At 45.7% G+C, this 26,255-nt stretch overlaps 9 protein-coding genes across 10 annotated transcripts; 7 read left to right on the forward strand and 2 right to left on the reverse strand.

Annotated features, from left to right (window-relative positions):
* Positions 1 to 215: 215 nt before the first annotated feature.
* LOC119555472 (SPRY domain-containing SOCS box protein 3-like) lies at positions 216 to 1,413 on the forward strand. The gene is made up of 2 exons (XM_037866878.1): positions 216 to 690; positions 801 to 1,413. The coding sequence occupies exons 1-2, from the start codon at positions 394 to 396 to the stop codon at positions 1,278 to 1,280; spliced, it is 777 nt and encodes a 258-aa protein (XP_037722806.1). The 5' UTR covers positions 216 to 393; the 3' UTR covers positions 1,281 to 1,413.
* On the reverse strand, positions 1,353 to 15,917 carry LOC119555449 (ATP-dependent helicase brm). Of its 2 annotated transcripts, none has more exons than XM_037866824.1 (7): positions 15,832 to 15,917; positions 15,283 to 15,596; positions 15,132 to 15,214; positions 5,270 to 6,547; positions 3,549 to 5,211; positions 2,584 to 3,375; positions 1,353 to 2,521 (listed from the first exon to the last, which is right to left on the reverse strand). In XM_037866824.1, exons 2-7 carry the CDS (start codon positions 15,521 to 15,523, stop codon positions 1,662 to 1,664), a joined length of 4,917 nt encoding a protein of 1,638 aa, XP_037722752.1. In that variant the 5' UTR covers positions 15,524 to 15,596; positions 15,832 to 15,917; the 3' UTR covers positions 1,353 to 1,661. The 2 variants fall into 2 exon arrangements, with proteins under 2 accessions (XP_037722752.1, XP_037722751.1); XM_037866823.1 differs by having other exon boundaries at positions 15,132 to 15,226.
* On the forward strand, positions 6,808 to 7,890 carry LOC119555470 (inositol monophosphatase 1). The gene is made up of 2 exons (XM_037866876.1): positions 6,808 to 7,511; positions 7,571 to 7,890. The coding sequence occupies exons 1-2, from the start codon at positions 6,928 to 6,930 to the stop codon at positions 7,839 to 7,841; spliced, it is 855 nt and encodes a 284-aa protein (XP_037722804.1). The 5' UTR covers positions 6,808 to 6,927; the 3' UTR covers positions 7,842 to 7,890.
* On the forward strand, positions 8,999 to 10,561 carry LOC119555469 (inositol monophosphatase 2). The gene is made up of 2 exons (XM_037866875.1): positions 8,999 to 9,513; positions 10,033 to 10,561. The coding sequence occupies exons 1-2, from the start codon at positions 9,034 to 9,036 to the stop codon at positions 10,405 to 10,407; spliced, it is 855 nt and encodes a 284-aa protein (XP_037722803.1). The 5' UTR covers positions 8,999 to 9,033; the 3' UTR covers positions 10,408 to 10,561.
* LOC119555471 (inositol monophosphatase 2) lies at positions 10,618 to 12,070 on the forward strand. Its single transcript, XM_037866877.1, has 3 exons — positions 10,618 to 11,142; positions 11,542 to 11,645; positions 11,706 to 12,070. The coding sequence occupies exons 1-3, from the start codon at positions 10,663 to 10,665 to the stop codon at positions 11,974 to 11,976; spliced, it is 855 nt and encodes a 284-aa protein (XP_037722805.1). The 5' UTR covers positions 10,618 to 10,662; the 3' UTR covers positions 11,977 to 12,070.
* Positions 12,647 to 14,648, forward strand: LOC119555468 (inositol monophosphatase 2). The gene is made up of 2 exons (XM_037866874.1): positions 12,647 to 13,343; positions 13,934 to 14,648. Exons 1-2 carry the CDS (start codon positions 12,760 to 12,762, stop codon positions 14,214 to 14,216), a joined length of 867 nt encoding a protein of 288 aa, XP_037722802.1. The 5' UTR covers positions 12,647 to 12,759; the 3' UTR covers positions 14,217 to 14,648.
* A 231-nt stretch (positions 15,918 to 16,148) lies between the features above and the next one.
* On the forward strand, positions 16,149 to 17,676 carry LOC119555474 (ADP-ribosylation factor-like protein 1). Its single transcript, XM_037866882.1, has 3 exons — positions 16,149 to 16,307; positions 16,395 to 16,611; positions 17,169 to 17,676. Exons 1-3 carry the CDS (start codon positions 16,304 to 16,306, stop codon positions 17,488 to 17,490), a joined length of 543 nt encoding a protein of 180 aa, XP_037722810.1. The 5' UTR covers positions 16,149 to 16,303; the 3' UTR covers positions 17,491 to 17,676.
* On the reverse strand, positions 17,624 to 21,124 carry LOC119555451 (DNA polymerase delta catalytic subunit). The gene is made up of 2 exons (XM_037866827.1): positions 20,964 to 21,124; positions 17,624 to 20,911 (listed from the first exon to the last, which is right to left on the reverse strand). The coding sequence occupies exons 1-2, from the start codon at positions 21,017 to 21,019 to the stop codon at positions 17,689 to 17,691; spliced, it is 3,279 nt and encodes a 1,092-aa protein (XP_037722755.1). The 5' UTR covers positions 21,020 to 21,124; the 3' UTR covers positions 17,624 to 17,688.
* A 359-nt stretch (positions 21,125 to 21,483) lies between these two features.
* Positions 21,484 to 25,361, forward strand: LOC119555457 (palmitoyltransferase Hip14). The gene is made up of 4 exons (XM_037866858.1): positions 21,484 to 22,463; positions 22,878 to 23,552; positions 23,652 to 23,931; positions 23,988 to 25,361. Exons 1-4 carry the CDS (start codon positions 21,900 to 21,902, stop codon positions 24,380 to 24,382), a joined length of 1,914 nt encoding a protein of 637 aa, XP_037722786.1. The 5' UTR covers positions 21,484 to 21,899; the 3' UTR covers positions 24,383 to 25,361.
* Positions 25,362 to 26,255: the final 894 nt, after the last annotated feature.

Here is a 26,255-nt window from a genome sequence, read left to right on the forward strand (position 1 = left end):
ATACACTTAATTAGGAGCAAAGTTCTAGTTAAATTTCTCGTGATAATGGACTCTGTACATATCTATCATTCGAAAAACTAACATCACAATGAGAAAACGAATTTGCTTTCCACTCCATGTTGAATTTCTCTGGGAGGTAACGAACTGGATCCTTAACATGCGTTGAGAAATTGGCCTTTAGAAAATAAAAGAAATTATTTATTAGTTTTACTTGTCATAATTTTGACGTCTTATTTCGACTTCAACATCGTACAGGATTTTTTGTGAGAGCCGAAAATTTCATTTTTATTATCATTTTACCAGGCTTCAGTCACAAATCCAATAAGTCTTCAAATCCCCGATAAAAACACAAGTACAAAGTCCTTATTTGGTGCATCTGCAAACAGCATTGTCATGGCTCACGGATTCTGCGACTGCTGGATCCCTACCGACACCGACGAAGAGCATTGTGGGGGCCACACACCCAACTTGGTTGGGTGTCAATGCGGAGATAATGAAGGCGGCCACGGTTATTCCTGGCAATGGGAGGACACCAAAGAGTCGGATTCTTTGGTTACTGATAGGGACATCCTTTTTCATTCCACCAGGATTAATGGCACCTCCATTGTAAAAGGAAAACAGTCCCTGGAACCGGGCATGGTGCATTATTGGGAGATGTGTGTTAGCTCTCCTACATTTCGCCCAGATGTGGTAAGTCGATTCGGGCTATCACCATTTTTCAATCGCAACTGTGTTGGAGAAATCTACTTCAATCAGTCCTATGTTTGAACTGCAACCAGCATTTAATTTCCTCTTTTCAGGTGCTTGGTATTGGTACGCAGGACGTTAGCCTTGGACAATGTGCCAACAGATATGTTTCGGCTTTGGGTAGCAATGATCATTCGTGGGGTCTTATGTTTTCCGGACGGATTCAACACTGCGGCGAGCAGCTGCCCTACTGGCAAAATATCTCCCAGGGCTGTCTAGTTGGAGTCTATTTGGATCGTTCTCGGGGCCACTTGGAGTTTTACCTAAACCGAAAGGGATTAGGATTGGCCTACACCAATGTGCCCGTGGATCCGAGCGTAAAGATATATCCAATGGTCTGCTCCACGGGATCGATAACTGCGATAAGGCTTAACAACTGCACGTCAGTGCAGGATACCTTGCAGCTTCGATCCTTTCAAGCATTGGCAAAGAAGCAACCGGATCAGGTCTCCATACTTCGCCAAATTCCGGGATTCAGGGCGACCCTTAAGTCCTACTGGTTTCTGTATCTCTTATTTCATTACTTCGAATAATCTGGATTTTCTTTAAAGAAATATTACCTTATATCTAAAAAAAAACCGTCCCACAACTTACACTGTATTGTATACGGCTAATTTATGTTATGTATGCATTTATTTTAAAGCACGTAATTATACAATCAAAAGAATTTGGAGAAATAATGGTTGTGTGCGTAAATAATTGAAATTGAACTTAAGACGAAAACCTACAACTAGGAAAGATAGATATATAAAAGTGATAGCCTGATAGGGAGGCTAGATGGTTAAGGAAACCCTTAAGTTAGGGTTGCAATAAGCATCGTCCTCGAAAGTGTTTAAACTTAAACTAACTAAAAATCAATTGCCCATGCCTTCGACATCCGACGATCCGCGTTTGAAGATCACTCCCAACGGTAGCTAGTCCATGTCGTCGTCGTCGTCGTCTGAAATAGTGTATTTCTTCTGAGACCGCTTGCGACGCGTCTGTTTTTTTGAAGTGGTGGCCGCTCCGCTGCCCACATTCGAAGATGATTGCGTGGGCGTGGCCGGGGCACTTGCCAGAGATTTGTTCAGCTTGAGCTTCATTTTAACAGCAGCCGCTGAAGTGGTGGCAATCTCCTCGTCGTCGGAACCGTCATCCCCGCCATCGTCGTCGTCATTGTCCGAGTTATCCGAGCCCCCGCCGTTTCCATGTGCTTCTCCCGTATTTTCACCTGCCGCCACTGCGGCTGCATCCGCTGCAGATGTAACCCTCTGCCTGGCGCCAACGAATACCTTTTGCAAGGCAATCGAATCTAGGTAGATCAGGGAGGCCTCTTCGTTGTAGATCTGTGCATTCTGGCACAGCTGCATAAAGTCCTTCTCCAGCTCGTTGAGATCGGCATACTTGCAGTCCTCGATGCGCTGCAGGATTTTCTTGATGTCCACTGGCCGCTTTATGATCTCGTAGTAATCGGGCAACCGCTGGCGCGACGGCAACTTCATGAATGGCTCTGACAGGGTGCGTCCATCCTGATTGTGCTTGATTACCGCGCTCATAATTTTGTGCATCTGCTTCTTAGATCGCTTGTCCAGGTTCTGGCGTCGGCGCCGCTTCAGGATCATCGAATCATCGTCGGACTCTTCCTTTCGATTCTTTCGCTTTCGTCGCTTCCGCTTGGAATCGTCTTCCTCCTCCTCCTCGTCGAACTCGGCGCCATCGTCGATAGCTTTCAGCCACTCCTTCTCCGTCAAGCTGTCCGTGTAGTCCACCTCCTTTCGCTGCCGGGAACCTCGGCCTAGAACAAAATAGTTCAACGGTTAGATAAAGTTTTGAACAAATGATAGCACTAAAACTCACCCAGAATGGTATCCTCGTCGTACTGATAGTGAAAACGCTCTACCTCGTCGTCGTCCTTTGTCAACCAGTCTGGTAACTCGGACTCATCGATAAGACGTTCCCTTCCCGGATGGATCTCCTCATCCTCCTTCTTGCGCTCCACATCCATGCGCTTAAAGATCTCGATCTCCTCTTCGCTGCGAGCAATCATCATGTTGATCATCTCATCATCCGGCACCTCATTTTCCTCCTCCTCTTCGTTGTCGTCCTGATGCAGAATCGTCTGGAGGAACTGCTGCCGCTCGCTACCCGTCGACTTTTGATCGAACATACCAGCTTGAATAACCTTCTCGTCCATGTTCAGCTTGTATCTGGCGGCAGCCAGGATCCGCTCTTCCACGGAGTTGACTGTCATTAGCCGGAGAACGCGAACCTCGTTCCGCTGACCAATTCGATGGGCACGATCCTGCGCCTGCAGATCCTGGTGAGGATTCCAATCGGAGTCGAAGATTACGACAGTATCGGCGGTCTGTAGATTAAGGCCCAAACCACCGGCTCGGGTGGACAGCAGAAAGACGAAAACGTCCGACCCCTTGGCGTTGAACTTGCGCAGCAGTTCGCCACGATCCTCGGCTTTGGTGGTACCGTCCAGTCGAAGGTAGCCGAACTGGCGCCATCCCAGGTAGTCTTCGATGATGGTCATGCACTGAGTCATCTGACAGAAGAGCAGCACGCGATGGTTGGTGGCCTTAAGCTTGGGCAGGATGCGGTCGAGCAACTCGAATTTTCCAGAGACGCGATACAGATCGGGTCCTGAAATCAAGAATTCATTAATAAACCATTCAAATTCTAACACAAAAAGAAAGTTTAAAGAACATATTTAATAACTATAATATAGCATTCTATATCTTCAAGTGTTATGAATAATAAACATACCTATAATTATTACATTGAATAACATTTTCAAATGAATAAAAGCAACTTACCAGACACCACTCCATGGCCTCCAGTGTGGTCGCAGTACTTCTCCTCGATGTGCTGGAACATAAACGGATGGTTGCACAGCTTGCGCAGCTGGACGATCGTGTTCATCAACGCCTTGGCGCCGCCCTTGCCGTGCTTGCCCTTCTCGGATCCGTCGGTGAGCAGGACGCCCTTGCTCTGCATGTGCTTGTAGAGAACCCGCTGCAGGGCGGACATGTCGCACTTGATGATGTACTCCACCTTGTCGGGCAGCTGGTGCTCCACCTCCTTTTTGAGACGACGCAGCAGGAAGGGTCGCAGCACCTTGTGCAGACGGCGAATGATAAGGATGGTCTCCTCCTCGTTGAGCTCGACTTTCTCGCCGGTGGTGGCGAACGGGGCATTGAACCACTGCTCAAACGTGGAGCAGGACTTGAAGATTGAGGGCAGCAGGAAATTAAGTAGCGCCCACAACTCGGGTAGTTTGTTTTGCAGAGGCGTACCCGTAAGTAGCAACCGATAGGGAGCAATGTAGTGCGTATTCAGAACCTGGGTGAGTTTGCAATGGTGGTTTTTCATGCGGTGACCCTCGTCGATGATCATGTACTTCCACTGGATCTTGGCAAGAACTGCTTTGTCCTTGATCACGTACTCGTAGGTGGTCAACAGCACATTAAACTTGGTGGCTCGCATTTGGTTCTGCAGCAATCGCCTGCCTTGCGGGCTACCCTTGTAGCTGACCACGCCCACTGCCGGCGCCCACTTCTCGAATTCCAACACCCAATTGGGCAAGGTCGAAAGTGGAACGATAATCAAGTAAGGACCCATAACCTTTTTCCGATCCATCAGGTAGGTCACCAGCGAAATCGTCTGAATGGTTTTGCCCAAACCCATTTCATCGGCCAGAATGCCATTCAGATTGTTGTTGTAAAGCGAAACCAGCCACTCCAGGCCCTTGATCTGGTACTCCTTGAGCGAACCGTTCACCATGATGCTGGCCTGCTCGACAACCTTTTCGTGAATTGTGTGAGCGATGCTGTAGTATGTCTGCTCCTCCGTCCTGTACTCATCGTCCTCCACCTTGGCCTTAGTAATCAGATCCTTGGGATCATCATCGCTGCCCGTCGCGGCCGACTTGTCGGTAACATCCTCCGTGGCCATTGGCTGCTCCTCCACCTTGGGTTTATGGTCATCGTTGCTGCCGCAGCTGTCATCTTCATCGTCGATCCAATCCCAGCCGGGATGCATGTTCAGCCAGCGGTGCAAGTGCTTCAGCATGGGAGCATCATCGCCGGTGAGCTTCTTGCCCGTGCACTGCTCCACCACATGGACACGCATATCGGCAACAATGCTGCCCTCGTCAATGCCAATGTACTCGCCGCTCATCAGCAGCTCCTTTTTGAACAGTAACAGACGCTTGCCCTCCTCCTCCTTCTTCTTCATCTGGTCGTCCTTGTGCTGCTTCACCATCTGAGTGAGGTTGCTAATGTACTCATCTGTCTGAGACAGCAGGAAGGCCAATCGCTTGTCCTTCTTCTGATCAATCAGCTTGCGGTAACCCTCCTCATCCTCGGCCATCAGGCGTCGCATACGCTCCTTCTCGATGCGCTCTTGTTCCTTCTTCTGCTCGCGCTCTGCATTCGCGTGATGGTTCATCACTGCCTTATTCATCCTGGCAAGCTGGGCCTGGTGGAGAGACAATTCATTAGTTATCACTCTCGTAACATAATTGTAGTTCACTTACCTTGTTATTTCTGTGGAACTCCCTCAGATCCTTTCCGTGCTGCAGCACCGCGGCCAAGAATTCCAGATGCTTTTGCCGGCGTTTCCGTTCAGCCTCAAGTTTCTGTTGCTTCTCCAGCTTCTCAGTGGCTCGCGCCTCTCGCAGTCCCTGCCTCTTGGTCCTCTTGTAGAACTTAATGTTCAGCGCCGTCTCCAACGTGGTATCTCTTCTCGTGCACTGGACAAACTCCATTCGCAGCTGTCGCTGGAAATTTAAAACCCTTAAAGCCCTCAACTCGATGGCTGCTTGCAGACGCAGATCCTCCGACATGGTGGCCGGCAGACGCTGCAACTCCTGCATGCGCAACGAAATCCTGGCTGCTATTCGGTTCTCCCTTTCCTGCAGCAATGTGATGGGATCCAGACCCACGGGCTTGGCCACCGTTGTAATGCGATTGGGCTTGGGCATGGGCATACCGGCGGGTGGCACCTGTCGCGGAGGACCACCTCCCGGTTGAGGGACCTGACTGCCAGGCGGCATTCCTGGCAGGGCACCCCTCACTTGCGGCTGCATTGGCGAGGCTGGTATCAATGGCTGTACTCCGGCGGATCCCATGCTCAGGGGTTTGCCTCCATTTGGCAACTGATGCTGCAGTTGATCCGGTGGCGGGGGCTGCGGCTGCTGTGGTTGCTGCTGCGGCGGCTGTTGCTGCTGCTGGATGGGCGGTGGTCCTCCCACCTGAGGCGGCTGTGGTGGCAAAGGCTGTCCCTGCTGCATGTGTGGCGGCGGTGGAGCTACCTGCATTTTCTGACCAGGAACTGGCGGCCCATAAGGATTGCTGGCAGGTGGCGTGGAGCACTGAGGCGGTGTTCCTGCTGATGGAGGCGGTTGTTGCTGTTGTTGGGGCTGCACGGGAGGCTGACCTGGATGTTGGCCACCCGGCGGCGGTCCTCCTGGTGCTCCAGGTGGCCCAATCGGAGGTCCTGGCGGTGGCTGTTGCTGTGCCGCCTGCAGAGCCTGTTGCATCTGCATGGATATGGGCTTGTTCCTCGCTAGCAACCGATAGGCAGTGATCTGTGTGCGCAACAGGTTTACCTGGTTGCCATTGAGGTGCTGGTGCTTGGAAGTTGCCCGCATCGCCAGAAGCTGGGAGTAGCGAGGATCTTCCTGCAGGCCCTTCTCCTCCATCGAGTCAATGGCGCGCTGGAGTGCATGAAGGTTTTCCTGACTGGAGCGCTCTGGAGGCGGAGGACCACCAGGTGGGCCACCAGGCGACACTATGCAGGGTTGCGTGGGAGCCTGAAAACAGGAAAGCATTTTTTATAAATTTTTAATTTTTTAATTTTATTTTTATTAATCTGCATTCTTTGGTGTTCTTGGGTTGTCCTAGACTGCCTAAAGGTCTTGGGTAGACTTCCCAATTTAATTATGTAAGTTCTATACAGTAAGTTCTGTACAAAAGCTGACTTCATGAGCAAATAAATTAAAAAAGCTCCCAGAATCTCAGTTAGCGAATGTCAGTCAGTGAACCAAGCCACTGGGCAAAAAAAAACCCGTTCCACTGTTGACTGTGCTCAGTTCTCGATTCAGTCGAGACGAAATCGGTATAGGCGCAATATACCTACGGCATATAGCATATAGTAAGATAGCACAGATAAGTTAAGCGAAAAAGAAGTGAGATGGCAACCAGCAAGTCACAGGTCGAAGAGCTCTACGACTTCATCTTTCCGCTGGCCGTAAGAGCTGGGGAAATCCTGCTGGAGGGATATCAAAATGCCGGAAAGAAGGTGGACCTCAAGGATGGAGAATTCTTTAATGTAGTGACTGCCTATGACAACCAGATCGAAGAATTTCTCATGGAGAAGATACTGGCCAGCTATCCCGATCACAAGTTTATTGGCGAGGAGGATACCCACAAAAATAACAATGTGACCAAAGAGCTGACCGATGCTCCCACCTGGATCATAGATCCCATCGATGGCACCTCCAACTTCATCAAACAAATTCCTCACGTCTCGGTTTCAATTGGATTGTGCATTCAGAAAAAGATTGTCTTGGGTGTGGTCAACAATCCGACACAGAATAAGCTGTATACGGCGAAATTGGGCCAGGGAGCCTTCTGCAATGGCAAACCCATCCAGGTGAGCAGCTGTCAACACATCAATGATGCCAATGTGGCATATGAGGTTTGTTTGCTGCACGCCCCAAAGATCCGGAATAAGCACATCAAGAGAATCTACCATGTGGGATCCAATGCCAGGAGGTGGGTTAACAAGTATAAAACTGTTGCTCCATTTCATTTACGTCGTAAATTCTTTCCAGACTTCTGGCCTATTCAGCTGTGGTGGATTCCCTTTGCATGGTGGCTGCTGGAAATTTGGATGCCTTCCACATCGAGGACATGTATCCGTGGGACTGTGCAGCTGGTTACTTGCTCATTCGTGAGGCCGGTGGAGTGGTCACTCATCCATATGGCGGACCCTTTGACATCATGAAGCCGGATTTGATCTGCGCCGGAACGGAGACATTGAGAGCTGAGATAGAGCAACTCATTCGAAAGGCTGATCAGGAGAAGCATGTGGGTGGGGAGTGAGATTGTAAATCTAAAGAGCTTTTGCAACAATAATATAACCGACATAAAACTGAGTCTTATTTAAAGGAGGTAACGATAAAGAACCTGGGAGTCATCATGCAAAAAACATCTAGAGCTTCTAGATCTGTTGTGTTTGCAGGGGGAAAAGTGTGTAGGGGTTAAGATAAACCACCTAAGAATCAACATTTATAAACAACTGCTGCGTCTAGATCTGTAGTGTTAGCTCTACATTTTGAATGATAGTTCATATCAGTCTAGCGTAAAAAAGTCAATTATTAACGTAAAATCAGAAAATTTATCAAACACTTTATCAATCAATAATACTTAGATGACATTTGCAATGCTTATATATACATACCTACCATATTCGTATTGAACAAAATAATATTAGAATTCTCCTGATGATTTATGATCGTATTTTCTCATTACCTATTAAAACTTTTAACACCCTAATGTTTATAAGTTTGGGGAATACCTAAGTTCATATTTATTTACATATACATATGTTTCTTATCACCTTGATATGATTCACAAGAATTCTTGATTTTAAACCAATAACATTTTAATTGATTCTATAAGAAACATGTGATTCATGGCATATAATAATATTCCCACAGGAATACTTTGATTATAATTATAAATATATAAAAATTTGTTTCGGGAAATAGTGTTATGTATAGCACTACAACTTTCTTACATTCTTTTTACCCAACATATCAGATTATCATAAGTTGTTCGGAATGGAAAATTGTTAGTGTTAATAGTAGGGACCGTAGATAAAAATAATTTTTGATTTTTATTTCAAAAACCCTTCTACGATTTTTGATTTTAAACGTATTATCCAAAAACAATCAACTAATTTGAACAAAATAATACTATATTTATGGTGGACTAATTGGTTAAGAAATTCCTAGTAGGTTATTTAAAGTAAAAATCACAAACAACTCTTAAGGTCCCTGGTTAATAATATTAATAGGCTTCTATTTGCTTCTATTTGATTGCCCACCGCTGTATTAACACTCCCACGAATCCGACACAATAGGAACTCTATCGCACTCTTCGATATGTCCAAAGTTCTATTGCACCGAAGAAAGCTTCGGTTAAAAGCTCTCCTCTCGCGACGCATTTTCTACAGCTGATTGGTTATTCGCATTCAGTTCAATCGCTCAGTTGGCAATCAACAGAAACAGCGATGAGTTCCCCGGTCAGCGAGTCCAAGCTCAAGGAGTACTACGATGTGGCCATGAAACTGGTCCTCAAGTGCGGACCTCTGATGCAGGAGGGCTACCAGAAGCCCAGGACGGACTACAAGGTCAAGGCGGACTTCTACGACCTGGTCACCGTTTATGACAAACAGATTGAGGATATCCTAACCGAGGGATTGGTGGCGGCCTTTCCCGAATCCCTAATCATTGGTGAGGAGGAGTCGGCAGCCTCGCAGCGCCAGGCGGAACTGACGGACGCGCCCACATGGATCATTGATCCCATCGATGGCACCACCAATTTCATCCACCGCATCCCACATTGCTGCATTTCCGTGGGTCTGGCCATCAACAAGGAGCTGGTGGTGGGCATCATCTACAACCCGCCGGCCAATGAGCTGTTCTCCGCCTACAAGGGTCATGGAGCCTACCTAAATGGCCAGCCCATCCACACATCCAAAGTGACGACGGTAAGAGAGTGCTTATATAATCCGGGAGCAACAAAAAAAGCGACAAACAAGATAAACGAAATTTAACAAATAACCGTGCATGTCATTTTGCCTGCACTCAGGTTTATGTGCACGGGAAAAAAATATGGTTTTATCTTAAATAGGCATTTCGATAAGAAGTGATTTGACATATTCGTTACAAAGAAAATACTCTGTCATATTTTATGAAGTAAATATTTTTAAAATCATATTTTATCAGTATCATAATTTATATTTTATTTTAAAGACTGGAAAGTATTCCATGATATACCAACCACACCTCTAAATATTTTTCTACTGAGAAAATTCCCATTTTTTTTATAAGGCAAAATTGTTTTATCTACACAGTGCAGAACATATAATTGTCCAAAACATGGTAAAAAATTTCGATTTCCTTATACAATTTTTTGTCTGTATCCGGGAGAATAGCATTTATTAGCATGACCCTATATACAATGCTCTTCTTAAACCGCTCCCGCTCAATTATATTCCCCTTTTCAGATCAACCAGGCGGTGATTGCCTACGAAATCTCCCTGATCCACGCCGCTGGAGTGAGAGACAAGAATGTGAAGCGACTGTACAAGATGGCCTCGAGTGCCACGGGAACCCGCTGCTTTGGAAGTGCAGCCCTGACCCTTTGCTATGTGGCCACTGGCCAGTGCGACGCCTATCATGTGGAGGACCTAAAACCCTGGGACCTTGCTGCCGGAGCCATTATCCTGACCGAAGCCGGCGGCACTGTTTGTCACACCAGCGGATCCAAGTTCGATGTGATGAAACCCGATTGTGTATGCGCCTCCACGCCGGAGTTGGCCAAGAATGTGATTAGCCTTATCGAAGAGGCCGGCCAGATTACTGAGTACACATTCAAGTAAGGGTTTTAACTGCACACAACAGTATGCAAAGTCAGTATCTACATTTATCATTTGTAAATCAGCTGTAAACTATTGTAATCGTGTGAGATTAAACAAAAATATTCCAGTATATGAGAACAAATAAAACGACTTATGTATATCTCAGAGCAGAAAACCACTCTGGAAAAGCTCGCAAAAAAAGCTTTGCCATAATCAGTTAACAGCTGATTCGGGGAAAAATTGTAGTTCCCGAACTGATCGGTCGATAGTCGGAACATGAGTTATCAAATTGGGGAAGAAAAACTTCGCGAGTACTACCAGGTATCCCTGGATCTGGTCAGGAAGTGCGGCCCCCTCTTCTTGGAGGGTTTCCAGAAACCAAAAACGGATTACGAAGTGAAGTCGGCTTTTTATGATTTGGTCACGGTGTACGACAGGCAGATAGAATCCACACTAACCGAAGGTCTGCTCAAGGCCTTTCCGGAATCAAAAATAATAGGCGAGGAAGCTTTGGCAAATGCCACAATCCAACCGGAATTGACCGATGCCCCCACATGGATCATAGATCCCATTGATGGTACTAACAACTACGTGCGAAAGATCCCGCATTGCTGTATCTCCGTGGGTCTGACCATTAACAAAGAGCTGGTGCTGGGGATTGTCTACAATCCACCGGCAAACGAGTTGTATTCAGCTTGGCAAGGTCACGGAGCTTTTTTAAATGACCAGCCCATTGAGGTTTCTAACGTAAAAGAGGTATGTGTGGGAAGAGTGTTGAAATAACTCAAAATCTCTTAGAACTGATAAGATAAGCTGTGATTAATAAGAAGTTGGACAAGTTTTAAAAACTACAACTGCTTTGCTTAGAAGTCAAAAAAAAAAGTCTGTCAAAAAAAAACTAAAAGTTATATGTATCGAAGATAAGCGTTATTTCCTACTGGACTTGAGAAAGTAACCCACGTGATATTTTAAATATTATAACAATAACATTTGATATATTTTTCTTTCGTATACTTTAATAAACCAATTAAAAATATAAAACCAATCAATTTTTCTTAGCTTTCAAACTGATAGCAGATTGGCAACCTAACTCTTGGAACAAATAAACATTAAATGAGCATTTTTTAGAAACAATATAGACACGTTCAATTACAGATAAACCAAGCTGTGGTGGGCTATGAGATCTCCCTAATCGTGGTGTCCAATGGGCGGGACAAAAACGTGAAGCGCCTCTACAAGCTGGCCTCAAATGCCACTGGGTGAGTGACCCACAGCACTCTGATCTTTTCCTCATAATTTACACTGCATTCGGCTATCAGCACTCGCAGCTTTGGGTGCGCAGCTCTCACGCTCTGCTACATAGCAGCCGGCCGATGCGACGCCTATCATGTGGAGAATCTTAAGCCCTGGGATCTGGCTGGTGGTGCCGTAATCCTCAGGGAAGCTGGAGGCATTGTTACCCACACCAGCGGTTCAAAATTTGATGTGATGAAGCCCGACTGCGTGTGCACCTGCTCTGAAGGATTGGCCAAAAATGTAATCCAATTAATAGAGGAGGCGGACCAGATCGCAGACTATACTATCGAATAAAAAGGAACTACCTAGGATTTGATAAAACGAACTGGACAATTATGTATTGACAAAAATATAGGTAGTAAATTAACCCTAATCCAATAAAAATGAACAGACGAACCTCTTTTGTGTTTAATTCAATGAGTTGAAAGGTTTTAAACAAATAAATAGATACAAAAACGTACACAACAAAAATATTTTTGAATAAATTTCATATTTCCTCAAATGAACACAAAAACCCGATTTTCTTGTTACATTGATTAAATGTAACTTAATGCTACTGGAGCTTAATGTGTCAAAGATCAAAGGGAACACGTCAAACGAATTGATACATTTTAGCACAAAACGCCGCTTGCAAGGTCTTTTTGACAATAATGACTAGCAGACCGATATTATAAGTCACAAAACAAGGACTGGAAGCGGGGAAAAATGCTGATAAAAACCGGTTTACAACTATTTGACTACACCGGCTGCCTGGGGAGATAAAGATTCTGTCTATTTGTGTACATCAAACAAATTTAGATAAAAAAGAGGAAGGCAGCCAGGTGAGATGCCAATTTTAGTACCGGCTATGGGGCGCTGTCGCCGCGATCATAAAACGAGATGCAGGCAAACAACAATCAGAGAACGAACGTATTGCTGAATGTAACCAAATCGAAGCAAAGCTCCAGCGCCAGCCAGACGAAACAACCGGAGCGAGGAACTACCTTCAGACGGGCACAATTTCTATCTGATTAGTTGGCACCGCGAGCTGAGCAGCAACGGATCGTTTTTTGCCGAAGGAATTCGCATAGAAGCAACATGGCAGAAGTAACGCAAGCGGAAATCGAGGAGCTGTACAACTTCATCCATCCCCTGGCCATCGAGGCGGGCGAAATCCTCATGGAGGGCTATGAGATGGCCAGCAAAAACGTCTCCATCAAGGGCGATTTCTATGATGTGGTCACCGACTATGACAACAAGATCGAAGACTTTCTCATGGCGAAGATATTGGCCAGCTATCCTGGTCACAAGTTCATCGGTGAGGAGGCGACGGCCAAGAACAACAATGTGTCCGGTGAACTGACGGATGCTCCCACCTGGATCATAGATCCCATCGATGGAACTTCAAATTTCATCAAGCAGATCCCACACGTTTGTGTATCAATTGGTTTGGCCATCAACAAAAAGATTGTGGTTGGAGTGATTAACAATCCCGTCCAGAAGAAGCTCTTCACAACGAAATTGGGCCAAGGAGCCTTTTGCAATGGCAAGCCAATCCATGTGAGCAACTGTGAGAGCGTCAAGAATGCCAATGTGGCCTACGAAGTGTCCCTGCTGCATGTCCACTCGGTGGCCAACAAGCACATCAAGAGGATCTACCATGTGGGATTAAACGCGAGACGGTGAGTGATAAATGTTTTTAATTCCTTCTGTCTTAGAGGGGTAAAAAGTTGTGTGTGTATAGCGTTTATATGGCCAAGAAAGCTCAAATTATAAAACAAAAACTCGGATCTTCAAAACCAAATGTCAGAACTCGACTCACAAAAAAAATATTTGCGAAAACAAAAAAATACATAGGGGTACAAAACAATTAACCTGTTAAAGCTCACTATAAAGCTTCAATCGTATGTGGTTCCAATTTAATTAAAAGAGTCATGCAAAGTGTATATCTATAATATGCATGCATACGAGTATATACAGCTGCGTTCAAAATATTAGGTGTATTTAAACGATGTATTAAAATATATTAGAGAAATAAAACAGGAATCTTTTCCAGCATTCTTGTTTAAGTAAAATAACATTGAAATATTTTTTGAATTGAAATTATAAAATTATTTAATATTCAAATATTATTTTTACGTGTTATGATAAACTAAAATAATATTGAAAAACTATTTAAACTTGCTATGCCCATTGAACCACTCCTACGCGTTCTATTTTTTAAATGAGCCTTGAAATGTTTTTTAATTAATCCAGTCTTATTTATCACCAGCCTTGTGGCCTACTCCTGTGTGGTGGACGAGCTGTGCATGGTGGCTGCTGGCAATTTGGACGCCTTCTACATCGAGGACATGTATCCCTGGGACTGCGCCGCCGGATCCCTGCTGGTGACTGAGGCGGGGGGCGTGGTAACGCATCCCTTTGGCGGACCCTTCGACATAATGAAACCAGATCTCATCTGCGCCGGAACGGAGAAGTTGCGCAAAGAGATCGAGGACCTGTTGCGCAAAGCCGACCAGGAGGAGTCGGTGGGGGGCAAGCCAGTGCAGAAGTAATTAGAAACAGACAAACCTAATAACAATCCTTGGCAAAAACGATCCAAATAAAAAAGCTTGAGTTCTGTTTAACCAACACTTTATCTTTGGAAGCTTTGCAAATTGAAAGCTTTTAGATATCACCCCCCACTTTGATCGCCGGCAGCTGGTAGACACGACACAAAAAAAAAAGGCGGGAAAGCAAATGACTCTCAGTTCTGCCTCTCAAAAACAATCTGTTATGATACAGCATTTTGTTACCATAATGTTTAGCCTTAGGCTGCCAAATAAATCAAAATAAATATAATGTTGATCCAAAATATGATATGATTACTAATATTTGAATTACTTCTCAACGATTCTAGTTTCATATGTATATTTTTTGTAAAATGATGGAAACCATTTTGATATTTATATTATCAGAAAATCTTCATTAAAGGTACAAGTAAAAGATGTAAGAAGTAACAGCTTTGTTGCGGTAATAATCACGGGTTTTATAATACCTTTTTGATATGTACATATGTAATATTGGACTAGTAAACAAATGAATATCGATTTTAATTACATTTTCACAAAAGCAGTAATGTTCCCATTAATGAATCTATTCAAATAAATCTATCTACTGCAATTCTATATCTTTGCCTTTTTCAGAGTTCCTGAAAGATCTAGAAAATATAATTGGGCTCATTTTCTCGTCCTAGAAACCCACAACCTAGTTCGTTTGAATCGTACTGAGCATAAGGACGATAAAAAGTCGTTAGAGGTTAACGGTTTCCTTTTTGAAAACCGAGGATAGAAGTATTTAGGAAGTATAATTGGTCAAGCCTGAATAAAATTTCGGGTTAGTCTGTCCCAACCAATTTAAAATTGGACTTTAGATAGCTAAATAATGCAATGTACTTTCTGTTCCAAAGTCTAAGACTTGGTGTCACTTACATTGGGAGGCATTCCGTGGGTTTGGTAACCAATGGGGGACATATTCGGACCCGTCGGCGGCATCTGCATTCCCATGTGCGGACCTTTTGAGAAAACTACGGATAATTACGTGCGACTGAGGGATTTGGGGTGGGTTAGCTGAGGAACATACTCATCCCCTGGTGGTGCGGCGGCATATGGTGGCCGGGAGGACCTTGCCCCGGCGGTCCGTGCTGCATGGGGTGTCCGTAGGGGCCGGGATGGCCAGGTGGCGGAGGTCCTTGCAGCGGACCCGGCTGCTGGTGGGGATAGGGGCTGTGCGGCGAGGGGGCGGGACTCTGCGAGGGCGGGGCCATCGGACTGGGCGCCTGTGGCGGGGGCATGGGACTGTTCGCCGGAGAGGGCGAGGCCATATCTTAGCTCTTGTTCCTCCGCTTTATCCAGGGAATCCTTCGATTAATATCCGACCAACTGGCGCAGCTTTGTCTGCAAATGGAACCCACGTCAATGCACTGTATTTGAAAACAATATAGAACCCATAGCCACGATATGTAATCCAAGCACTCTTTTTGTATGCGTTTTTTGGCACACTTTTTTGCGCAGTCCGTTGCAAACACAAAATAAACAGCAAAAGACGCGCCAAAACGGTTAAATTTAACGTCCCGCTTATCGCGCACGTAGAACGCAATAGTATTGCCCTGTTTGGGACCATAAGTATTACCTATTAGCACTGTTTTTTGAAGGTTTTCCTCACTTTTTTCAACGCGACGCGACAGCAAAACTCTAATGGCGGCCGTCTCTATAACAAAAGTCACGCGATGGTGGCAACTCTGCCAACCGGCAATAAAAGTGGGCGCGTTCACCGCAGATCACTAAAAATATTTTTTAAATATTACTTTTTTAAGTCTTTAAAAATGTTAGTTAATTCGATTCAGTATAATTTAATGTACACGTTTTTAAAGTTATTTAATTTTTTGTTACTTTTAAAATATTTGTCCGATGAACGCACACTGTGACACGTCATGTTCGCGTGACCTGTGAATGGCAAAGACGAAACCATTCTCTCTGCCCAAAAAAAGTGAAAACAAGATTATTTCGATTTTGTATTAATTGTAGCACCAAATACAATTAATTAGGTTTACACTTAAGCATTTGGAGGCAGCGCCAGCACTAGACAAAGTTCAGCCGTAATCATGGGTTTGTAGACTTCAGGAATGGAACTTCCCACTCCAGCGACACCCGGTGACGATGTCTGGTCATAAAAATCGTACGTTCTTCCTCCAGGTGGGGTGCTCAGCTACTTTCGCGGATTGCTCGGCTCCCGGGAGATGCGCATCTTGATCCTCGGCCTGGACGGCGCCGGCAAGACCACCATCCTCTACAGACTGCAGGTGGGCGAGGTGGTCACCACGATACCCACCATTGGCTTCAACGTGGAGCAAGTCACCTACAAGAACCTCAAGTTCCAGGTCTGGGATTTGGGCGGACAAACAAGTATTAGGTGAGTGGAGGATTCCGGGGGAGGGGGATTTCATAATATGATAGGTAAGACAAGCATGTAATTAGGTTTCACATATTTAGAAGCCCTACGATGATTTGTTTGTCTATCAATTTTTAATTTACACCTATTGAGAAGCAAAGTTCATGTTGTTACATATTTTTTCAACCAAAGATTAGACTTAAGCCTTTCTGGCTTTTTAGAAAACATACGAATATTATGTGAGTCAGCACAGAGGACCACAAGATAAGGGATTCTGATTTGTTTGACGTGTTTTGATAACTTTTCTTAAAAATTATGTTAATTTTATTTGTTCTTTTTCACTTCCATTTCCGCAAGCTTTCAATATTACTTACATATGTACATGAGTCTCTTATCATTCCCAAGAAATCTTGATTTAGTGAAATTAAGAATAAAGTTAGTCACCATATAATTTATTTTTGGCAATTTTGAAGCAAACATTTGCTATTAAAAAAAGCAAAAACTAACTTAAAAGCTAAAGCATAGGAAATACAATTTCTGTTTTAAAAATCGGTTTACAATCTCTAAATCCATTCCAGACCATACTGGCGTTGCTACTACAGCAACACAGACGCCATCATCTACGTGGTGGACTCGGCGGACCGAGACCGTATAGGCATTTCCAAGGACGAGCTACTGTATATGCTGCGGGAGGAGGAGCTGGCCGGCGCGATACTGGTCGTCCTGGCGAACAAGCAGGACATGGACGGATGCATGACCGTCGCCGAGGTGCATCATGCGTTAGGGCTGGAGAACCTTAAGAACCGCACATTTCAAATATTTAAAACGTCGGCCACCAAGGGCGAGGGACTCGACCAGGCCATGGACTGGCTGTCCAACACCCTGCAGAGTCGCAAGTAGATCCTTAGCCAGTCCCCAGCACCCCCAGTCCCCTGTGTAAAAATGTGTGTCCAAAGCATCGCCAGCTAGGAATCGTCAACAGCTTTTTCAAATTGCAAATTGCGCAAAAATCCACGAACCGAAAGAAACTTTGTAATAACTTCTAGTAATATAATTAATAAATTATAGGATTAAACAATTCAGTAATTCATGCATTGGTTACCACTCGGCCAGGCCGAATCGCATCACCCGCTTCTCCTGATTGTCCAGATCCATGCGCACCTTCTGTCGCATGTAGAAGATGGGACAATCTCTGTTGGAGCAGATCACCTCCTCGTGCAAGGATTCCTGGCAGCGCTGGCACTCCGTCCACAAGCGCGAGAAGGTCTCCTCCAGTTCCCTTTTGGCCCCAACCTCCTTCTGATAGAGCTCACTCATCCGGGGCTCGCAATGTGGACACAGGCAGGCCTGCTCGTAACCTTTTGGCATCAGGGATTTGCAGCCCAAGCAGGCGGTTTTCTTCGTCATAAAACCAGCGAGTCCACCCACTTTGGATGTGACCACAGTTCGCGTGCGAGTGTGCTCTCCCTTCAACAAAATGGACTCTGCATTGTCCCCCAAGATAGGTTCAAAGATTCTCAGCAGCGGCTTAGACAGCTGTTGCTCCAGATAGTAGGTGGCATCGATGGGAACGCTGTTTTCCAGCACATACAGCGGATCCTCAGCCTTCTGGTAAGCTGGTGTATTCTTAGCTGCCGCACAGATCACATAAGGAACACGATCCCCCAGCTTGGGTGCCGTGCCAGGATCTCTTTTCTTCATCTTGGCGGCCAACTCAACGTGCGCCTGTTTGGCAGCGTAGTCCGTTTTGGCCAGCTCCTTTGTTATGACCAGATGGGAGATGTCTATGCGATTACAGAGAAGATCGGCTATCACCTGCTTTACATAGGCCACTGCGCCATCAGGATCTCTTTCGATGAGTAGTTTCTGCAGGCAGGAGTTCATCAGGTTGGCCACCAGTGGTGAGTTATCTCTCCTCACGGTTTCGATGCCCTTGCAGTCCATTTTGTCATAGGTATCCGGTCGGGTAAAGTACAATCCCGCATAGCGCTTCTTGTTGATCAGGAGGTAGGGATAGTAGACCTTCTCGAACTCAAGTTTAATAGGATGCACGAACTTGGAGCTGACCAGCTCCGCCGCCTCGCGACCTAGCTCCATACTTCGCTCCAGGGTTTTTACTCCGAAATTGACCATCACGGAGTCTGTGTCTCCGTAGATGACCACTGCATTGTTTTCGTAACCATTGGCCTGTGTGTAGTGCGTCTCCACTTCGTTTTTGGTCAACTCTATCATGGTGCGGCCGTAGGCAGTAACGCTGCCAGAGATTTCCAGACAGGGTAACTTTCCCACCTGAGCACCAGTGAATCCGTACACTGAATTAGCTGAAATCTTCAAAGCCAGCTGCCTACCGTCCAAGACCTTTCGTTTAAAAGGATCTGTCTCCACTTTGAGGTCATTTTTGGCGCGCTTTCTTGCTGCCAAAAGGGACTCCAGGATCTCAGGTAGCAGGCCACGACGCACTTCAGATTTTACAAAATAGTTATTGGCAGGGGTGCGTTCCACTTGGTCGTCCTGGAGGTTTTCCTGCTCCCGTAGCTTCTCGCGAGTTCCACCCAAAACCAAGGTGGTGTAGCACAAGTTGTGCGCCATCATTATACTCGGATACAGGGAGGCGAAATCCAGCGTCGAGATAGGATCGGCATAGTAGCCCCTTTTTGGTTCAATCACAGTGGCTCCTTCGTACTGTTCATCCGATCCTTGAGAGGTGTACGAGGGCATGATGAATCCCTTGGTTTTGGCCTTGCGCAGCAGTTGACTCAAAACCTTGATCTGTTGTCCACGGGTGAGCAGGGATTCCAGCGGCACTCCCGTCACCCTGGCCATTTCCATGTAGTTAACAATGGCCATCAGCTTCTCGAGCAATCTTAACGGTAGGTAGGCATCCTTGAGGCAGTACATTGCCAGGCGGCGACGTGTCTGCTCGTCTCCGTTTTGAAGATCGGTAATGATGCTGTGATGCACATCCTCCTTTTGCTCTTGCAGGAAATGATAACTCACAGCGTTGAGTGTATAGGAGCGAAGTTTGTAGTCGCGCAGCAAGACAAACAGGAGATCGAAGGGAACTCTTCCCTCAAAGTTCACATACTGATTCTCGCGGCGACCCATCTGCTTGGACTGCAGCATCTGCTCCTTGATCACCGAGCGAATGTTCTTGATTCGGCCAAGATATTCGAAGTTCTTAACCTTCAAATGCGCTGCTCGATTGATCAAGTATGGAAAGTCAAAGTTGTTAATATTATAGCCGGTCAGGATGTCCGGATCGACTTCTCGGACAAATGCAGCCCACTTGTCCAGCATCTGGGTCTCCTTATCGTGGCACAGCACCTGGCTTCCTATAATGGGAGCACACTCATTCAGGGTAAAAACATTCCTGATGAAGGGCTCTCGTTCTCCCTGCCGGATCACCATATTGGCTATCTGAATGACCGGATCCATTTTGGCCTCGGGAAAGATTCCCTTGCGACCAGCGCACTCTATGTCGAACGAGAGGATGCGGAAGGGAGCCACCTTGGACCATTCGCCCTCTGGCTCGTGGGAGATGAACCTGTCGAAAGCAATATCAACTTCGATCTGGCATCGGGATTCAGGCAGAGGCTTGCTCCGGCTGTTCCTCATTCGCCAGTGCCCTTTCGGAAGCTCAATCCAATTGCAGCCCACCACTCCCGTGTCCACCATGAAGCGGATGTCAAAGTCAATGTTGTTTTCAAAGGCGCGACAGTCCTGGAAGTCGATCTCCGACATGATAACTTCCTTCTTCAGAAGACGCGAGGCGGCGGCCACGAACCTTGGCAGCGTAACGGAGATTTTGATGTATCTCTGCTTTTTGTCTCCGTTGTAACCGTGTATATTCAGCTTCTCCACCAGCTCTACCATTAGCACACCCTCCTGAACATTATCCTTGTTGTTGCGGATATCGGCAATGACCTTTTGATCCAAAGCTTTCTGTAGTTTCTCGCAGTGGTGCTCTTCGAACTGCCTGGGTGCTTCTATGTAAAAGTACGGACAGAAGCCGTGAACATGGCAGCACACAGAGTTACCCTCCATGGTGACGCCAAACATGCGGACCACCGGCACGGGTCCTATTTGGGCACCTGGCATTCCCGGCAGAGGCTGTCCCAAGTAGTTTTCCACATCGAGCTGCTGAAACTCCAAACTATCCCTGGACGGGTCAAGTTCTGGGGGCGCTGGACGGGACCAACGCTCGCTGGTCTGCTGGTTCTCGGGTCCGTCGCCCATTAGCAAGGTCTGGTCCATCTCCTCGGAGTTCTCAAAGGCGGCCAGCTCCGCCTCAAAGCCCATTTCCTCATCGTCGTCTGGGTTCCTGAGGGGTAAAACTTGTAATGCCTGGATTAAACTGTTAAAGGTTTCCCTACCTGGGCTTTTTGGCCTGGCCATTGGATGGTCCATTAAACTTGCGCTTGGCGTCCATTCTGGGTACCCAAATTAATTAAAATTTCGCAAAAACATGAGACAAGATGTGCTGATGCCAAAAAATTAGGCGCGCTTTTGCAGGTGGTTAAAGTGTGACCGCAATTGCTGAAAATATACCACAAATTTAAAAACAACGATTTGTGAAATTTGATTCACAAATATATCTTTCTTTTATAAACTAATTATTGCTGTCATTATATATAAAACTATAGCAGAGGTCATAATCAAAAGTCGTAAAGCTCTTACGAAATTAAAATAAATATAAAAAAATCGGCGTAGTAAAAAAATTTAACTGTTTTTATTTTATGAACTATGTATGTATTGTTAATGTATTTAAAAAATAACTAATTTAATCCATTAAAAATAAAAAACTAAAGTTGGTTCTTAAAATGTCTTAAAAATACCACAACTGCACTTTAAAAAATACCGAAAAAGTTGTGAAATTCCCCGTGGCAGTGCTGGAAAACGCGCCACTCAGTGCTATCAGCTTGTATTGTACCACCAAAATCGCTTGTAGTCCTCCTGAATTGGGAATTGGCAGGTAAAACGCATTAAACTGATTACTGCGATAGCCGTGCTGTCACCTGGAGATCCTTCCGAGAAAGGTGTCCCGCGATACGGAGGAGAACGCAGCTGCCGAGGAAACCTGCGGTGAAAATGACAAACCTGTGAATTGCCCGAAACAGTGCCTGGTGGGGGTGTCTCTCCTGCTCTCTCCCTCTCTCTCTCGCCATCCGCTCGACTCACCTCGCCTCACCCCTCTCGCTTGCTCGCCCGCTGGAAGGAGGGGGATGGACGGTTAATGTTACGACGAGCACATCGCAGTGTGAATCACGTTTGGACGACCCCAAGGGAACGGGAACCCAGAGAAGCCAGCGATGTACCAGAGTGCCTGCCAGGCGGCCACCACGGGCTCCTGTGTCCCGGGAACCGGCCAGCAGCCGGACAACGAGCGACAGTCGGCGCTGATCGCCCAACAACCCCCCACCGCGCCCGTGGAGCCCGACTATAGTGGCTTCGATATCGTTAAGGCCACCCAGTACGGGGCCATTGCCCGCGTCCGGGAGCTGGTCGAGTCCGGGTGGGATGTCAATCAACCGGACAGCGAAACGGTCACCCTGCTCCACTGGGCGGCCATCAACAATCGACGGGACATCATCCGGTACTTCCTTGAGAAGGGCGCCACCGTGGACGCCGTGGGCGGGGAGCTGAACGCCACGCCCCTGCACTGGGCCACCCGACAGGGACATCTCGGTGCCGTCGTCCTGCTCATGGCCGCTGGCGCAGATCCGAGGATCAGGGATGCGGAGGGCTGCTCCTGCATACACATCGCCGCCCAGTTCGCGCACACTGCTCTGGTGGCCTACTTTATAGCGAAGGGCGTAGACCCGGATCTCCAGGATCGAGGCGGAATGACGGCGCTGATGTGGGCAGCATGGAAGGTGAGTTTGTTTTTGGGCACGGTGATACCACACTTTCATGGGGTACATAGTACGAATTTGAAAAACACATTCCTCTTTTGGTTTATCATTTAATCTATAAACATCTGGAATAATAAGAAAGTCTTGACTAGCACAGTTTTACTGAAATTTTTATTCTTTTGGGAGTTTGATTAATGTATAATTGTTGTAGGAAATACGCAATGAATGTGTAATGTAAGATAAGAATAAAATGCCATAGAAATTATGTTGAAAATGTCAAATTCTAAAAGAATGAATATGTAGGAATAGTTATAACTTGCTTATGATCGAAAGTCTTTGTTAAAGCCTTTTAATAATATTCCTCAGCAATTAAAAATTATGTTAGATTAAAATATTCTAAAAAATTCAGCATTACTAATGATCTAATTTTTAAAGGTTTGCGCTCTGGATCCCGTGCGCTTGCTGCTGACCCTCGGAGCAAACCCCGCAATGGTTGATTATACGCATGGAAACACGGCCTTGCATTGGGCCATCCTGGCACGCAATGCCACGGCCATTTCCACACTGGTGCTCAAGTCTAAGGCCTCGCTGGATGTGCCCAATCTGCGGGGCGAGACGCCGCTCTCGATGCTGGAATCCCAGACGGGAGCAATTTGGATAGGGGCCAAGGTGATGGACCGCGTGAAAGAGGCGGCGCTCACCTCGCAGCAACGGCGATCGCTGGTCTCCAAACTGCGGCACGACAAGCGCCTGAGGTGGTGGTCCATGGTGGCATGTCCCTTCACTGCTTTCTATCTGGCTGGCATCGTGTTCACCGTGAACACGCTGTACATCATCAAGTTTTTCCTACTGGGCTGTTTGTACGCCATATTCCACACGATCGGCAAGGCCTTGTTCGATGAGCACCTGATGGCCCTACTGCCCCTGAGCGTTTACCTGGCTACCAAGGCCTGGTTCTATGTCACCTGGCTGATGTACATCGACGATGCTGTGCCATTTACGACCACCGTTTGCTTCCTAATCTCCTCCCTCGCCTTGTGGGTGTGCTTTCTCAAGTCGTGGAAGGGAGATCCGGGCATTATTCGGCCCACCAGGGAGCAACGATTTAAGGTAAGCCCACTTTTCTTAAGTAGATAAAATATGTCATTCTTATGAATAAGTTATGAGTAGTTCAGTATATGTGACACACAACTTATTTATTCCCTATAGACCATCATAGAGCTTTCGGAGCGAGGTGGAATCGGCTTTGAGCCCGCCTCCTTCTGCTCCGGTTGCCTGGTGCGCCGCCCTATTCGGTCCAAACACTGCTCTGTGTGCGATCGATGTGTGGCGAGATTCGATCACCACTGCCCTTGGGTGGGCAATTGCATCGGGCTAAAGAACCATAGCTACTTCATGGGATTCCTCTGGATGCTGCTGATTATGTGCGTCTGGATGCTGTACGGCGGCTCCAAGTACTATGTGAACCAGTGCAATGTGCGGTTCGATGGTGAGTTAATCGATTGATTCTCTTGTGAATCCATCTTATGCGCGAGTCACCCACAGATTTTCTCGGTGCCATGCGGGCCATTGGCAACTGCGATGCGTGGGTGGGCTGGGTAATGGGCAACGCTCTGCTGCACATGTCCTGGGTGATCCTGTTGACGATCTGTCAGACATATCAGGTGATTTGCCTGGGCATGACCACCAATGAGCGCATGAACCGCGGACGGTATCGCCACTTCCAGGCCAAGGGCGGCCACAGCCCCTTCACACGCGGTCCCATCCAGAACCTTGTGGACTTCCTCGAGTGCAGCTGCTTCGGATTGGTTCAGCCCAAGCGGGTTGACTGGATGAACTACTACGACTACGATGCCCAGACGCATCAGACCATCGAAAAGGAGCCGCTACTGAGCGTGGACTGCCCAGATGGAATGGCTGGCGAGCACCAGTACGTGTAGGATAAGTCCTATCGGGATGCGAAGACGCTTCAGATGCCCATCGCGCATGTTTAACAACCGACACCAAACGCTTTAGATAGTCCGCTAATGCTTTTTCTCTTTCCCAAAAATCCCACCCGTTTCATTTCCTTCAACCATTTTAATTGGTCCCCGCTGATCTGCTGCAAAAATATATAAACCACGAATCGCGAAGAAGAATTCAACACAGCCAAGACAGAAGCGTCATCGCTGACCGATATCGGATGGACGAGTTGGGGTCCGGGCCAAGTATGGCTACCCTTCACTTAAGTACATATTATGCATGTATTACTGTAATTACTCTGTACATTTCTGCGTATTTCTTACTCTTCGATCATAAGCCGAAAGTACACAAAACGTTTTTGTCCTTTAAAGTATTTGTATACCAAAAACCTAAATGCAATCGTAAGCAAATGAACACCGAACAAATTTACCAATGCAACCATAATCAAAACCAGAGTTTGTTTAAGCGTGCAATATTCAAGATTCTATTTCACATACTGAGATATTAACAAATTGTAAAGCGCACACAACAAAAGAGAACACCAAATGGAAACTGTCAACGTTTTAAGGTACTTGCATGGACTCTGAGCGAAGTTTCTCCTAGATGGAATGAATAATCAGGCATTATGTATTAGAAAAAGCAAAATTAAAGTGAAAATTCAGGAATACGTACTAATTTACGTACTTTGAGACGCTACCAGCTCTCTAGGATCGAAAACTTCGCTTCAGCAACAGCACGCAAAGACTCTTAAAATATTAACATGGCAAATACAGCGAAGACAACAAATTAACCAATCGATCCCAAGCACTAGCATACTTAAACAAATAATGAATAAATTCTAATGCGATCCAATTCTAATTATGCACTAGTCTAGTCAGAAAATCATTTAAGTAAAATGTTAAAGTGCAACTACAGCCACAAAATCGATAAAATAAATTGCATATTTATATAAACCCATATAGCTATGAAATGATCTATTTATTATGTAAAAGGAATTTCAGCAACCTGAGAACAACACGCATAGCAATGAATAAAATATGTTGTAATTGTAACACGTTACTTAAATGCATTTAAATATTAATTCAAACGAAACCTACAAACAAATTTAATACGAAGAATCGCTAAGCAAACATTTTCAACTATGTACTAAATACTGATTAAACATACAACTTTTTCGATGTATTTTGTATTTGAGATTATACAAATGGAGATGGAGACGAAGCGATTTGCTATTAAAGTAATGTATATGTTTCAAATCCATTTTGTATATTCCTTTCGCTCGCATTGCTACAAAAATAAAGCTTTCAAAAGACTATATAAATCGAACAAGATCTAACATCAAGCAAGGCCCCATAAAGCATTGCGCATATAAATGTATAAACTAAGTGTTTTTGGCCTATTTAACGAAAAATCAAGCAAATCAACCCCATTGCCTACATCTTTAGTTTAGCGGCTAAGTTCAAGACAAATATATTTAACTAAAGATATATAAATGAATGTATTAAATAGTGTGTAGAACGATGGAAATTGTGAGCTCGATGATGTGTATGTGTATGTGCGTTAAAAACAAATTTGAATAATAAATATAACTTTATTCCGTATTCAAAAAACACAATTTTTATTAATGTTATGGCTAGCAGCTAATGGCCAATATGTATTACAAATCTGCCCTTAGTCCGAACAAACAATGTTTATGATGTGGCGACGAGGACGATACTTTAAAGAGCGCAGGATGCGCCGTCTATTGACAAATCATTTTACTGTTGCTGTACCGATTTGATCAGAAATCTATCTTGCCATATTGAGGAACCTATTCGCAAGGACAATACTAAATAGGCCAAACATGAGATA

Source organism: Drosophila subpulchrella, chromosome 3L (assembly GCF_014743375.2).
Source record: "Drosophila subpulchrella strain 33 F10 #4 breed RU33 chromosome 3L, RU_Dsub_v1.1 Primary Assembly, whole genome shotgun sequence".
Lineage (NCBI taxonomy): Eukaryota > Metazoa > Arthropoda > Insecta > Diptera > Drosophilidae > Drosophila > Drosophila subpulchrella.